General features: G+C 51.0%; 2 protein-coding genes across 2 annotated transcripts in view; one reads left to right on the top strand and one right to left on the bottom strand.

Annotated features, from left to right (window-relative positions):
* LOC129705534 (deformed epidermal autoregulatory factor 1 homolog) overlaps positions 1–4,424 on the bottom strand; it is a 32,555-nt gene extending 28,131 nt beyond the window's left edge. Inside the window, 2 exon segments of the mRNA XM_055649105.1 lie at positions 921–1,015; positions 4,278–4,424. Of these exon segments, the coding sequence (XP_055505080.1) occupies positions 921–1,015; positions 4,278–4,395 (213 nt within the window). The 5' untranslated portion in view covers positions 4,396–4,424.
* Positions 4,425–7,462: 3,038 nt separating this feature from the next.
* On the top strand, positions 7,463–14,365 carry LOC129705539 (outer dense fiber protein 3-like). The gene is made up of 7 exons (XM_055649108.1): positions 7,463–7,554; positions 8,123–8,251; positions 9,884–10,087; positions 10,564–10,665; positions 11,290–11,411; positions 12,057–12,197; positions 13,572–14,365. The coding sequence occupies exons 2-7, from the start codon at positions 8,143–8,145 to the stop codon at positions 13,659–13,661; spliced, it is 768 nt and encodes a 255-aa protein (XP_055505083.1). The 5' UTR covers positions 7,463–7,554; positions 8,123–8,142; the 3' UTR covers positions 13,662–14,365.
* Positions 14,366–15,487: the final 1,122 nt, after the last annotated feature.

Genomic DNA, 15,487 nt, shown 5'->3' with positions numbered 1-15,487 from the left:
CTTATTGGGGTTTACAAGATCATAAGGGGCATGGATGAATTGAATGCTCAGTCTTTTTCCTAGAAACATAGAATATAGGTGCATGAGTCGGCCATTTGGTCCTTCGAGCCAGCACCGCCATTCCATATGATCATGGCTGATCATCCAAAATCAGTAAATCAATTTCAAGAGAGAAAGTTCGATTTAGTTCTTAGGGCTAAAGGAATTAAGGGATGATGGAAAAAAGCAGGAACGGGTTATTGATTTTAGATGCTGGCTCGAAGGGTGAATGGCCTACTCCTGCACCTATTTTCTATCCTTCTACTACCCAGTTCCTGCTTTTTCCCCATATCCCTTGATTCCGTTCCCAGTGAATCGGCCTCCACTGCCTTCTGTGGCAGAGATTTCCACAAATTCACAACTCTCTGGGTGAAAAGGTTGTTCCTCATCTCAGTCCTGAGATTCTACAAATAGAGGGGAGAGGCTTAAGGTGAGATTTGAGAGGAGCCTCAAGAGCAGCTTTATCACTCAGAGGACAGTTCGTATAGGGAATAAGCTACCAGAGGAAGCTGTAGAAGTGGATATAATCATGGCTTTATGGACATTTGGGTAGATCTATGGATAGGAAGGGTTTAGATGGATATGGGCCACATACAGGCGAATGGGACTTGCCCAGTGTGTCAACTTGGTCAGCACACACAAGATGGGCTGTACAGGTCCAACCAGGAGTCTCTCCATTATTGCAGTACTTGTTAGACATTTGGAGAGCAAGTCGAGAGTAGGAAGCTGAAGTCTCCTATGGTCTACCTAGGTAATGTTGACAGAGCAGCACCTGACACCTGCAGAATGAACAGGTAAAATGTATGCTGTAAACATTACTGAGGACTGTCTCAAACAAGACAAGACCATGGATGTATGATGTGTACCAAGTGAATACTTACCAGCACATGCTCTGATATGGATGCATTTGCAACTGATGTGGTAAACACATTATCGGCAGCTCCAGTCATACTCCCCACAGTCACCGTTGTCACATCTGCAACCCAAAAATCAAGAGGATAAAAGATGAATGAGGTGTCAGATTGTGAAGAAGCTGACTCCACTCCTTGTGCCTGTACCAGTCAGGGTGTTGCCCTGTCCACTGGCGCTCCCACCAGCCCAGGCCGGCTGTCTGATCATTGTTCCTTCATGGCTTTGTTTGCTATCTTTTGCTGGATCAGGTTAAAGTGAATATGTGTCCTTTCCAGGCACATCAATGCCACAGTGCCAGGGATTTGGCCCTTACTCCTGGTTAGAACACCATCAGGGACCATTCCTCCATCTCCATGGAACCATGGGGAGTTGGTGTGTCCCTGAGTTGGAGTACTTAGACCAAGAGTCAGGCCATTTCAGATAAAGATGGGGAGTAATGTTTTCAGCGAGTATCGAATCTTTGGATTTGTTACTCAAGGGACTGCAGGAACTTCATTGATGATCACTCCCAGTGTAATATTGAAATTATCTTTAAAACACATTGAATGTAAATATTTCAACAAATCCTCGTCACCTGCTTTTGGATCTGCATTAACCTTCCGCTTTCCCATGCAGTGCGAGCTGTTGGGATCATTACTTCTCTGTGCAATACACTTCCAGTCCTGGCCGACAGCATGAGGCACAATCCCAAGTCAATTTCCCTAACCTACATCTCCCATCACACTCCACCCACATCCTGTCACTGACCCGATATATTTTGTGCTTTGAAGCGTCTTTATCTCCATCCCAGATCCTCTCAGATCCTTTCCTCCAAGAGACCCCAACCCCCCATGATACCCAATTCTCTCTTAGCCCCTTATCTGGGAACCTCAGTGTAGCCTTCACCGCTACTTGGCTCACTCCATTCACGGTCCCTTTGTATGTCACCCCCATGACTTGCTCACCTGGCAACCACATGTCCCTCACGTGACCCCAACACTGACCCCCAACACTAACCCCAACATCCTCGCCTTACTCTGAGGTATACCGTATCTGGAATGACCTGCCAGAGAATGTTCACAAGTTATAGGAGTAGAATTAGGCCATTCGGCCCATCAAGTCTACTCCACCATGTAATCATGGCTGATCTCTGCCTCCTAACCACATTTTCCTACCTTCACCCCATGACCCAGACCCTTGAATGTCTGACGAATCTTATAGAATTTTTCGAGGATGTAACTAGTAGAGTGGATAAGTGAGAACCAGTGGATGTGTTATATCTGGACTTTCAGAAGGCTTTCGACAAGGTCCCGCATAAGAGAATAGTATACAAACTTAAAGCACACGGTATTGGGGGTTCAGTATTGATGTGGATAGAGAACTGGCTGGCAGACAGGAAGCAAAGAGTAGGAGTAAACGGGTCCTTTTCACAATGGCAGGCAGTGACTAGTGGGGTACCACAAGGCTCAGTGCTGGACCCCAGCTATTTACAATATATATTAATGATTTGGACGAGGGAATTGAATGCAACATCTCCAAATTTGCGGATGACACGAAGCTGGGGGGCAGTGTTAGCTGTGTGGAGGATGCTAGGAGGCTGCAAGGTGACTTGGATAGGCTGGGTGAGTGGGCAAATGCATGGCAGATGCAGTATAATGTGGATAAATGTGAGGTTATCCACTTTGGTGGCAAAAACATGAAAGTAGACTATTATCTGAATGGTGGCCGATTAGGAAAGGGGGAGATGCAACGAGAACTGGGTGTCATGGTACACCAGTCATTAAAAGTAGGCATGCAGGTGCAGCAGGCAGTGACGAAGGTGAATGGTATGTTAGCATTCATAGCAAAAGGATTTGAGTATAGGAGCAGGGAGGTTCTACTGCAGTTGTACAGGGTCTTGGTGAGACCACACCTGGAGTATTGTGTACAGTTTTGGTCTCCTAATGGACATTCTTGCCATAGAGGGAGTACAGAGAATGTTCACCAGACTGATTCCTGGGATGTCAGGACTTTCATATGAAGAAAGACTGGATAGACTCATAGAAACATAGAAATTAGGTGCAGGATTCGGCCCTTCGAGCCTGCACCGCCATTCAATATGATCATGGCTGATCATCCAACTCAGTATCCCGTACCTGCCTTCTCTCCATACCCTCTGATCCCCTTAGCCACAAGGGCCATATCTAACGCCCTCTTAAATATAGCCAATGAACTGGCTGAAAATAGTTCTTCTCATCTCGGTTTTAAAGGATTTCCCCCTTATCCTTAAGCTGTGACCCCTTGTCCTGGACTTCCCCAACATCGGGACTCGGTTTGTACTCGCTAGAATTTAGAAGATTGAGGGGGGATCTTATAAAAACTTACAAAATTCTTATCGGGTTGGACAGGCTAGATGCAGGAAGATTGTTCCCGATGTTGTGGAAGTCCAGAACAAGGGGTCAAAGTTTAAGGATAAGGGGGAAATCTTTTAGGACGAGGATGAGGAAAACATTTTTCACACAGAGAGTGGTGAATCTGTGGAATTCTCGGCCGCAGAAGGTAGTTGAGGCCAGTTCATTGGCTATATTTAAGAGGGAGTTAGATGTGGCCCTTGTGGCTAAAGGGATCAGGGGGTATGGAGAGAAGGCAGGGATGGGATACTGAGTTGGATGATCAGCCATGATCATATTGAATGGGCCGAATGGCCTACTCCTGCACCTATTTTCTATGTTTTTATGACACCCGTTCTAATCAAGAATTTGTCTATCTCTGCCTTAAAGCTATACAATTATGAATTGTAACAGACATTTGGATGGGAAGGGCAATGGGCCAGTAGCAGGCCCAGTATAGTATGCCAACTTGGACAGGGGGGCCACAGTTTGTTTCCGTGCTGGACAACTTTGTGCCTCGATGACCTATGGTCCCATCCCATGGCCTTTTGTCGCAGCCTCTGCCTCAGGTGACCCTCACACCAGACAGACAGACATACACCTTCCCCAGCCCTAGAGACAACATGGCCCTTCGCCTCCCCACGTGTAATCCACCTCCCTCCATGATAGTCTCCATTCCTCCCTCATTCACTCCCTGCCTCCCGACATTGACCGGCCGGCCTGCCGCCTAGTTCCTTCGTTGCCCGTGTCCCGCGGGCGCGGATCGACAGAGAGACCGAGCCGATCGGGGCCGATCCAGGCCGGGCCGGGCCGAGCGCCCGGAGCTGGAGCCGAAGCGCTTCGGGCCGCCTCGGATCGGCTCGGCTCCCGCTGGCGGCGCCGTTCGCCCTCCATATATTTTTATTTATTGTTTTATGAGGCGCGGGTCCGTGGCCGCTGCCTCTAGCACTGCTCCCGACCCCTCCCACACACACTCGCCTGCGAAGCCGCCCTCGTCCGCACTCGGCAGCTGCTCGGCCATGGCGATCTGTTCCTCCGCCATCACCGAAACCGCCGTCACTTCAGGCGCCTCCATGCCGAGCCCCTTCGTCTCCATCGTCCCGCCGACCCGAGTCTTTCCGAACCCGGGACCCGAGTCCTCCCACCGACCCGAGCGCTGCTGTGAGCCGAGACTCGAGTCCTCCCACCGACCCGAGCGCTGCCGAGCCTGGACCCAAGTCCTCGACCGACCCGAGTGTTCCCGAACACCAGATTCGCCGAGTCCTCCGGCCGACCCGAGCGCTGCCGAGAGCCGAGCCCGACCCCGAGCGCTGCTGAGAGCCGAGACCCGAGTCCTCCGGCCGACCCGAGCGCTGCTGAGCCGAGACCCGAGTCCTCCGGCCGACCCGAGTCCTCCCGCCACCCGAACGCTGCCGAGCCGGGACCCGAGCGCTGCTGAGAGCCGGGGCGAACTTGGAAACTTCCCTAACCCTAACCCTAACCCTAACCCGAACACCTCCGCTCGGTCCGCAATAACCAAGCAATAACCTAGCTGACCTTCAACTCCCCCTCCCACTCCGTCTCCGCCCTCTCTGTCCTGGGTCTCCTCCATGGCCACAGCGAGCAGCACCGGAAATTGGAGGAACAGCACCTCATATTCCGTTTGGGGAGTCTGCACCCCGGGGGCATGAACATCGACTTCTCCCAATTCTGTTAGTCCTTGCTGTCTCCTCCCCTTCCTCAGCTCCCCTGCTGTCTCCTCCCATCCCCCAGCCTTCCGGCTACTCCTCCTTTTCCCTTTCTTGTCCCCACCCACCCCCACCCCCGATCAGTCTGAAGAAGGGTTTCGGCCCGAAACGTTGCCTATTTCCTTCGCTCCATAGATGCTGCTGCACCCGCTGAGTTTCTCCAGCTTTTCTGTGTAACCTTCGATTCTCCAGCATCTGCAGTTCCCTCTTTAACACTTGGAAACTTCAGTTCTACTTTGGGAAGTGTCACTTTGGTTCTCTGCGGGAGAGCGGTTTTATGCTGAATGCTTCGGGAACAACCGGGAAAGCTCATTCTTCAGCAGAATGTTATTCTCCCAGTTTTATACATAAAACGCCAGTAAATTCTGGCAACAGTTGTGCAGTTACTCGCTGTGGTTGATGCAAACATTACAGTTATTTACTGAGAGAGACGCGGATTATCTGGTGAAATAACCCACTCCCCTCAACCGGTGTCATTTAAGAGCTGAGTTTCTAAAGTACTGTGATTTTTTTCTCACTCCTCGAATTTTGTATCACAGGGCGACAATCAAACCATACGTCCTTTGCAACGAGAATAACCATTCAAGTCTGCCGTGACTGCTTGAGACTCCGGACTCAAGAACGTTTCAATGCCATTCTTACTTACTACCGTTTTACAGGTTCACTATTGCAATAGAAACATAGAAACATAGAAATTAGGTGCAGGAGTAGGCCATTCGGCCCTTCGAGCCTGCACCGCCATTCAATATGATCATGGCTGATCATCCAACTCAGTATCCCGTACCTGCCTTCTCTCCATACCCCCTGATCCCCTTAGCCACAAGGGCCACATCTAACTCCCTCTTAAATATAGCCAATGAACTGGCCTCAACTACCCTCTGTGGCAGAGAGTTCCAGAGATTCACCACTCTCTGTGTGAAAAAAAGTTCTTCTCATCTCGGTTTTAAAGGATTTCCCCCTTATCTTTAAGCTGTGACCCCTTGTCCTGGACTTCCCTAACATCGGGAGCAATCTTCCTACATCTAGCCTGTCCAACCCCTTAAGAATTTTGTAAGTTTCTATAAGATCCCCTCTCAATCTCCTAAATTCTAGAGAGTATAAACCAAATCTATCCAGTCTTTCTTCATAAGACAGTCCTGACATCCCAGGAATCAGTCTGATGAACCGTCTCTGCACTCCCTCTATGGCAAAAATGTCCTTCCTCAGATTTGGAGACCAAAACTGTACGCAATACTCCAGATGTGGTCTCACCAAGACCCTGTACAACTGCAGTAGAACCTCTCTGCTCCTATACTCAAATCCTTTTGCAATGAAAGCTAACATACCACTCGCTTTCTTTACTGCCTGCTGCACCTGCATGCCTACCTTCAATGACTGGTGTACCATGACACCCAGATCTCGCTGCATCTCCCCCTTTCCCAATCGGCAACCATTTAGATAATAGTCTGCTTTCCTGTTTTTGCCACCAAAATGGGTAACCTCACATTTAATACATCAGGTAACAATCACTAATACAATAAATTAATTGCCGTGGTACTAGGTAACCATAATAGTGAACCCCCCATGTCCCAAGTGCAGCCAAACAGTTGATTGAAGTTCATAGTTGCTGAGGGTAGTGTTTTGCAGTGTCCAAGTGCCCGATGTTTGCTGGCAGGAAACTGTTCTTGAACTCGAGTTTCAGGCTCCAGCACCTTGCTCTCACCTCTAGTATTTTACATTCCCACCCCAGGAAAAAATATTCCTGCTGTCTATCCTATCTATGCCTTCTAGCTGGGCTCCATCCAAATAAACCGGGTCTCAGGACTATTTATGTGCTTTTGTGTGCTGCAAAATGGCAAAAAGCATTTCACTTCACTACACCTCGGTGTATGTGAATGTGACTAATAAAATACCTTTGATACCTTTGATATTTCTTGCACGACACCTGGACAGGTACGTGAACAGTTTAGGGTTGGAGGGGTGTAGGCCAAACACAATCACGTGGGGCCAGCATGGACAATGTGGGCCAAAGGGCCTGTTTTCTTGTGCTTTAGCTAAATGCTGATATAACATCACGGGTCACAGGCCTCCAGCCAGAATAACTGATCCCACCACCGCTGCCGTCTGCCTTCTTTGGCCAGGTCCCTTTCAAATCCATTCTTTCACGGATCTCATGTGCCTTAACATTCTGCATCACCATGTCCAAATCTTAACTCTTGGCGAAAACAGATTCATTTCTCGTTTAGTACCGCGCCTGCACCCTCACATCCCCAGGCTGAAATTCCCTTCTTTATCCTTGATCCGTCTCCCTGGTTTCCCTCTTGTTTTTGATGTTGGTATTAAACGTGTTGGGATTCAGTTTATTCCAATTCGCAATAACTTTTCATGGTGCGGATGTGGAGCAAGTTCTAGCTCCGGGTGGGCGGGGATGCCGGATTGTGTACGGTCTCCATGGAGATGGGAAGCGGCGGCGCCGGACTGTGTCCTGGGTTCAGAACCGCAGACACCGACAGCGCGTCCGCGCTCGCCGCCCGTCACCCCGTCTGCTGGTAACAGCGTCAAACGGGGCCACTCCGCGTCCGCCTGCCCGCCCCGCTGCCCGTGGGTGTTGGTCCCATAGATGCGGGTCCCGTGGGTGTTGGTCCCAAGGGTGCCGGCCCCGTGGGTGTGGGTCCCATAGATGTGGGTCCCATAGGTGCGGGTCCCAAGGGTGCCGGTCCCGTGGGTGCGGGTCCCAAGGGTGCCGGTCCCGTGGGTGTGGATCCCAAGGGTGCGGGTCCCCGTGGGATGCGGGGGGGGGGGCATAGGATGCGGGTCCCGTGGGTGCGGGTCCCATGGGTGCGGGTCCCAAGGGTGCGGGTCCCGTGGGTGTTGGTCCCAAGGGTGCGGGTCCCAAGGGTGGGTGTTGGGTCCCATGGATGCGGGTCCCAAGGGTGCCGGTCCCGTGGGTGCGGGTCCCAAGGGTGCCGGTCCCGTGGGTGTTGGTCCCAAGGGTGCGGGTCCCGTGGGTGTTGGTCCCAAGGGTGCGGGTCCCAAGGGTGCGGGTCCCATGGGTGCGGGTCCCAAGGGTGCGGGTCCCATGGGTGCGGGTCGCGTTTACCGCTGTGTCACCCGCAGGTGCCGCCGACACTCAGGCCATGAGCTCCGGGATGTGGGTCGGTCCCTGGAAACCCCACCGGCCCAGAGGACCGATCGCCGCCTTCTACAGCAGCCCCGGACCTAAGTACGGTCTCCGCGGCTCGACCGGTAAGTGCCGTTCACCGGAGCCTCCGCGCATCGAGGCTGCAGCCGGGCAGGGTCAGATCGGGGCACGGTCCGGTGTTCAGTGCGCCAGGTTCAGCCGCTGGTGACGAGGCGGTGTGGACCATATAACCATATATCAATTACAGCACGGAAACAGGCCATCTCGGCCCTACAAGTCCATGCCGAACAACTTTTTTTCCCTTAGTCCCACCTGCCTGCATTCATACCATAACCCTCCATTCCCTTCTCATCCATATGCCTATCCAATTTATTTTTAAATGATACCAATGAACCTGCCTCCACCACTTCCACTCGAAGCTCATTCCACACCGCTACCACTCTCTGAGTAAAGAAGTTCCCCTTCATATTACCCCTAAACTTCTGTCCCTTAATTATGAAGTCATGTCCTCTTGTTTGAATCTTCCCTATTCTCAAAGGGAAAAGCTTGTCCACATCAACTCTGTCTATCCCTCTCATCATTTTAAAGACCTCTATCAAGTCCCCCCTTAACCTTCTGCGCTCCAGAGAATAAAGACCTAACTTATTCAACCTATCTCTGTAACTTAGTTGTTGAAACCCAGGCAACATTCTAGTAAATCTCCTCTGTACTCTCTCTATTTTGTTGACTGCGTGGGCTGTGTAAAACAACTGTGTAAACAACTGCGGACAACTGTGTAAAATTGACCCAAACATCTGGGGACGGTTCTGGTTGGGATGTGTGAGTTAAAGGGTATGTGTGTGTGTGGGTGTGTGTTAAGCTGTGTGTGTTAAGCTGTGTGTGTGTTAAGGTGTGTCTACTCGGGTATGTGTGGGGACTGTGTGTTGGTATGTGTGTGTGGGTGCGTTGCTATGAGTGTTTTAGCGTTCTGTGTTGGGACTGTGTGTGTGTTGGGGTGTGGATGTGTGTGTATGTGTATGTGTTAGTGTGTGTGGGGATGTGTGTGTGTGTGGGTATGTGTGTGTGTGGGGATGTGTGTGTGTGTCTGTGCGTGTGTTAGTGTTTGAGTGTGTGTAGGTGGGTGTGTGTGTTGGTGTGAGTGTGTAGGTTCTGTACCACCACTGTGTAGTTGTGGGCGCAATGTGATGCTGAGAGGTGACTGTCTGTGGCTATAATCCTCTTCCTGGTATGCAGGGATTGAGTTGCTATGGCGTCAGTCTCTAGTAGTGTTGTGGCTCTGCACAATAGGTCACAATTATCGAGTTACCGGGACTGGATGGAGAGATCGGGTGGACCGTGACTCAATCGCCTGTCTTGGAGTCTGAGGGGTGACCTTGTAAAGATTTATAGAATCACAAGGTGCATGGATAAGGCGTTTCGCCACAGTCGTGTTCCCACAGTTTGAGAGTTACAAACGAGTAGACGTGGATTTTAAGTGTTTATTGTGAACCTGAGGGGCAACATTTTCACACGGAGGGTGATGCGTGTAGGGAACGAACTGCCCGAGGAGGGGGTTGACTCTATAATCCCCCCCCCCCCATCTCATATCCCAACACCTTCTCATTCAATCTCCCTCTTCATCACACCCCAACTCTCTCCCCTCCTCCACGGCGACCAGCACCCCCCCCCACACCCCCCCCCCATTCTCCCCTTCCACTGCCGTCTCCTCCACTGACCTCTCCTTCGTCACACCACAGGTTACGAGTTGCACGATGCGACACGGTTCCGCTCTCCGTCGTACAGTTTCGGGGTGCCCCACGCCCGCCTGACGGTGGACAGCTCACCGGGGCCGGCCTACCTCGTGCCCTCGCTGCTCACCCACCGGGGCCGCGACGGAGCCCCCGCCTACTCGCTGTACGGGCGGCCCAAGGACCTCAAACCGTTCCAGACGCCGGGGCCAGGTAACGGGGCGGGGAACGGGGCGAGGGGAGGGCACCCCCACACACTGCACCCCAAAGACCACGTACCTCAAGTACTGCACCCCAAAAACGGGGACCTAAAACATATCCCAAACAATGTGTACCCCAAATCCACACCTTATCCCAAAGACTGCGGACCCCAACACCAGGCCGTACCTCAGCCCCGTACATTTCCACAAACACCATTGTCTAATACAATTACCCAGCCCATAATGTTCCCGTCTATATCACCCAACCCCACCACCACCACCTGTCTGTAACAACTCCCCATCCAGTCTGTAATACTCCCCCAACACCTCCCACCCCACACACAGTTTCCCATCCCGTCTGTAACCCCGTTGTACCGCTGACTGCTACAACCTGCCGGTCCCCATGGGGAGGGTGTGTTGCGGTTGGCTCCGCTGTAATGATGTCCTCAGCCGGTCCGTGTGATTCCCCCCCCCCCCCCCCCATTGCAGGTTACTACGCTCCAGAGAACTCGGGGAAGTCGGCCTTCACCGCGGCCCCTGCTTTCTCCATTGCTTCAAGGACCAGAGGGTTCCGGACTGACCATTCCCCAGGTGAGCGAGCACTCACTCCCGTGTGGACCTTGACCCGCTCTTCCCTGCACTCATTGACTCCCTATCGATTATTCCCTGACCATGCCACATCGCCTCAGGTTCAGGAAATACCTCCCACCTCCGCCTTACATTCACGCCGTGTTCTCCAGTCCCGGCATTGCTCCCGACAAGCGGAGTAGTGTCTGTAACCCAGCCGTCTCAGTTGCCGCACCATCCGCCGAGATCATGGCCCTCTCTGCCACACGCCCACTTTACAACAGTATCTCCCAATCCCTTCATTAGCCTATCCACCTGTGTCACCATTTTCAGGCAGATAGATATGAACTTGCACCCAAGATCCGTCTGTACATCGGCATGGATGGTGCCGAGATGCAGTTGCAAGTCCCCAAGTGTAAATATCACCAACTTATCCTGGTCCAACATTGAAGCCCAGGACAAGGAACCACAGCGTCCAAGGATGTTCATCATATCTCCGCCAACTCTTACAGATCCTGTTGGGGTCCTGGAGACTAGAATGATCTCAGGACCCAAGGAACTAACTAGTTCTTGCTCTGCATCTTGTACCGGCGGAGTTTCTCCTTTCTGTTGAGTGGAAGCATTATATCATCTCGTCTCTCGCCCCAGGTCCTGCAGCTTACATCCTGCCGCCTGTACTGGGCCCCAACATTGTCATCAAGTCCTCTTCCGCCAACTTCTCTCTCAGTGGACGAAGCAAAACGGGCAGTTTCCACGAAGACTTCCAGAAGGTAACAGCCCCCCTGTCCGCAGCTGGACGGCACCGTTAACATCTGGACGTGACTGCCTGGGGACAACTCGCGTATCCAAACACACACCGTACTTGCTGTAAAACGTATATTTACAGAAACATGGAAAATGGGTGCAGGAGTAGGCCATTCGGCCCTTCGAGCCAGCACTGCCATTCAATATAATCATGGCTGATCGTCCAAAATCAGTACCCCGTTCCTGCCTTCTCCCCGTATCCCTCGATTCCGTTAGCCCTAAGAGCGAAATCTCTCTCTTGAAAACATCCAGTGAATTGGCCTGTAATTAAAAACACGGAGCCAGCTAGTTCCCATTGCTAGATTGTTGTAAAAACTCACCTGGTTCACACAGACCCTTCTCCCCATTGCCCGGTGTGACTCCAGACCTGATAATGTCATCAACTCTTCCCGTCTCCACTGATTAGTACCAGAGTTGTATAACACAGAAACAGGCCCTTTGCCCCACCAAGTTTGTGCTGACTATCGATTGCCCCTTTACACTCATTCATCCTGCCCACCTCCTCCATTTCTACCCTTCACCCTACGCTGGGGGATAATTACCCCCTGGCCTTTGGGCCAGTGTTCGGTGTCGGCACCTTTACAACTCACCACTTGCCTTCTATCCCGCAGACTCCAGGGCCGGGGGCGTACAGAGTCACTGACACCAGCGTCTACAAGCAGAAGCCTCCCCAGTTCAGCATGATCGGCCGGAACCAGCTGCCTGGGGACTCGACAAGGAAACCCGGCCCAGGGAGTCACAGCCCAGAGAAGGTACCGCATATGCAGATGCTGCTTTATACTAAAGATAGGCACAGAGTGCTGGAGTAACTCAGCGGGCCAGGCAGCATCTGTGGAGAACATGGATAGGTGACGTTTCACAGAGTGCTGGAGTAACTCAGCGGGTCAGGCAGTATCTGTGGAGAACATGGATAGGTGACGTTTCACAGAGTGCTGGAGTAACTCAGCGGGTCAGGCAGTATCTGTGGAGACCATGGATAGGTGACGTTTCACAGACTGCTGGAGTAACTCAGCGGGTCAGGCAGTATCTGAGGAGAACATGGATAGGTGACGTTTCACAGAGTGCTGGAGTAACTCAGCGGGTCAGGCAGTATCTGTGGAGAACAGGGATAGGTGACGTTTCACAGAGTGCTGGAGTAACTCAGCGGGTCAGGCAGTATCTATGGGCCCAAGGAAGGGTTATGTTTTGGGTCGAGACCCTTCTTCAGACTCCAATCTGAAATGTCACCCATCCTTAACATAAGGATTTTATGTTAACATAAAGAGCAGTAGGGCTGGCGATGTGTTAACCTTAAGACTGATTAACCTGTCGACCGATAGGTCTGGTGACCAGATAACTTGATGACCATTAGCTGGTGACCAGTTAACCTGTTGACCACTGGAGCTGGTGACCAGTTAACCTGTTGACTACTGGAGTTGGTGACCAGTTAACCTGTTGACCACTGGAGCTGGTGACCAGTTAACCTGTTGACCACTGGAGCTGGTTACCAGTTAACCTGTTGACCACTGGAGCTGGTGACCAGTTAACCTGTTGACCACTGGAGCTGGTGACCAGTTAACCTGTTGACCACTGCTGGTGACCAGTTAACCTGTGGACCACTGGATCTGGTGACCAGTTAACCTGTTGACTACTGGAGCTGGTGACCAGTTAACCTGTTGACTACTGGAGCTGGTGACCAGTTAACCTGTTGACTACTGGAGCTGGTGACCAGTTAACCTGTTGACTACTGGAGCTGGTGACCAGTTAACCTGTTGACCACTGGAGCTGGTGACCAGTTAACCTGTTGACCACTGGAGCTGGTGACCAGTTAACCTGTTGACCACTGGAGCTGGTGACCAGTTAACCTGTTGATCACTGGAGCTGGTGACCGGTTAATCTGAAGATGTGTTTCTGTGCTGCTAATATTTTGTGCTAGACCAGCGTGTGACTGATTGTGACCACAGGGACTATCTGCGACACACTGAGATCTTTGTAGACAAGCTGACTGTGGTGTTACTAGTTGTCCCGCTGGGCAGCCCATGCACCCACGGTGACCCCGTGCCCTCTCTGTCCTCATACAGTTGTTGTCTGACTGGTTCTTCCACTCATGCTCCCACCGTGACCCCATGCCCTCTCTCCTCACACAGGTCGTGGTCAATCGCAACGTGGCTCCTGCTTTCTCCTTCGGCATCAGACATTCCGAGTACGTGGCACCCATCATCGTGGATGCCGTGTAACATTGCCATGCGTGTGACACGTGGAATGGGTGGATGTGTGCCATGTAACGTGTATGTGTACGTGTGGACATTGTGTTGTGTAGCATGTGCTATGTAACGTGTGCATGTGTACAGTGTAACGTGTCGATGTGTACTGTGTAACGTGTGTATGTATATCATGTAACGTGTATGTTTACGTGTGGACATCGTGTAGCATGTGCTATGTAACGTGTGGATGCTGTGTAATGTCACGTGTACCTGGCACCTGGTCATCATGGATGCCACATAACATCACAAGCTCACTGTGCAGCAGATGTTTCATTCAAATCATCGCTCTTTCTCTTGGGAATGTTTGGAATCATTTTAGGAGCAGCCCAGCAGGCGATAAAGAAATACTCCAGGGTTATTGTTGTACAGAATGAATCGTAGCGCATGACTAAAACCCTGGTCTGCAGTGTAAATCTGTTGGTTTTACTGAAGGTTTGGCTGTGGCGACATCACTCAATCACAAACTAGAGTAGCAAGAATTAAATAAGATACCAATTAGAAATGTTTAAGTATCTAGATCTGAAGACACAGGAAATGTTAATACCTTGCGCTTTCTACTAATTATCTTGTGTAATCTCAACGTATTTACCAAATCCAATCAGTGCTGACAGCGTTTCTCACCCAAAGTCCAGCCTGTGCTTGGCCCATGGCCATCTAAACTTTTCCTATCCATATATCTGTCCAAATGTCTTTTAAATGTTGTAATTGTATCTGCTTCAAGAGGTTCCTGTGGCAGCTCATCCCCGGTACAGACTACCCTCTGAGGCCCCTCATGGTCTTCTACCCCTCAATAAGGTCACCATGGACCCGAAACGTCACTCATTCCTTCTCTCCAGAGATGCTGCCTGTCCCGTTGAGTTACTCCAGCTTTTTGTGACTATCTTCCATAAGGTCACCCCTCAACCTCCAACACTCCAAAGAAAAAAGACTCAGCCTATCCAAGCTCTCCCTACATCTCAAGCCCGTAACCCCAGGTAACATCCTGGTGAATCTCTTCTGCACCCTTTCCAACTTAAAGACATCCTGTAGCTGGGCGACCAGAACTGTACCCAATATTGCAAGTGAGGTCTCACTAATGACGTTTATAGATGCATCATGGTGGTGCTGGCTCGAAGGGCCGAATGGCCTACTACTGCACCTATTGTCTATCATGATGTCTGTAGCTTCCAGTCCCCCTGGGGTGGGGTTTGTAGGAAGTGGCGACGGGTTTCAAATAGAGACATCGCTGGGATGTACCAACACCCGATAATCATGCGTGGGTATTTTGGCCGGAACAGACGAGTCAGGATGAAGGACCTGTTTCTGTGCTGTGTGATTCAATCTCATTCTCTGTTCCATAAACGGCATGACCGTGCCATTTTAGATCAGGCATCAATAACACATATTGGCATCCACTTGTGAAGGAACACTTCACATAGTTTTTTAAACTATTCATTAAACTATTTGGGAAAATGTCTTCTGCCTTATTTCTCTGTTGGCTATTTATCGTGTAGTTGTGCAGGATTTATAGAACTGCAGGACTGGTCTCATCCAAGGCAGATGAACTAGAGGATGAGTATGTTATACTTTACATCAATGGGACTGGCAGCTCAATGTTGTGGTGTGAGAGGGGAGACATTGGTTAGGGACAACATCACAGTAGGTTCAGAGGGTGAAGGATGAAAGGCAAGACGTGAGCAGCTCATGCAGGCAACCTGGTCAGCATGGACAGTTTGGGCCGAAGGGCCTGTTTCCTGCTGTGTGAATGAATGATGCAACTTAGACTTGTGGCATCAGGGAGTAGCGGCTGATGGGCGCCT

The sequence above is a fragment of the Leucoraja erinacea genome, chromosome 18 (genome assembly GCF_028641065.1).
Source record: "Leucoraja erinacea ecotype New England chromosome 18, Leri_hhj_1, whole genome shotgun sequence".
In the NCBI taxonomy this organism is placed as follows: domain Eukaryota; kingdom Metazoa; phylum Chordata; class Chondrichthyes; order Rajiformes; family Rajidae; genus Leucoraja; species Leucoraja erinaceus.
The sequence above is the reverse complement of the archived record's forward strand: the minus strand, read 5'-3'. Positions and strand labels throughout refer to the sequence as shown.

What these genes read in the sequence shown, in the direction of transcription:
- LOC129705539 (XM_055649108.1), top strand. Translation starts at nt 8,143, where the DNA reads ATGAGCTCCGGGATGTGGGTCGGTCCCTGGAAACCCCACCGGCCCAGA. An exon ending in TCCACGAAGACTTCCAGAAG is followed by an intron (nt 11,412 to 12,056) that starts GTAACAGCCCCC and finishes TCTATCCCGCAG; the next exon opens with ACTCCAGGGCCGGGGGCGTA. An exon ending in GGAGTCACAGCCCAGAGAAG is followed by an intron (nt 12,198 to 13,571) that starts GTACCGCATATG and finishes CTCCTCACACAG; the next exon opens with GTCGTGGTCAATCGCAACGT.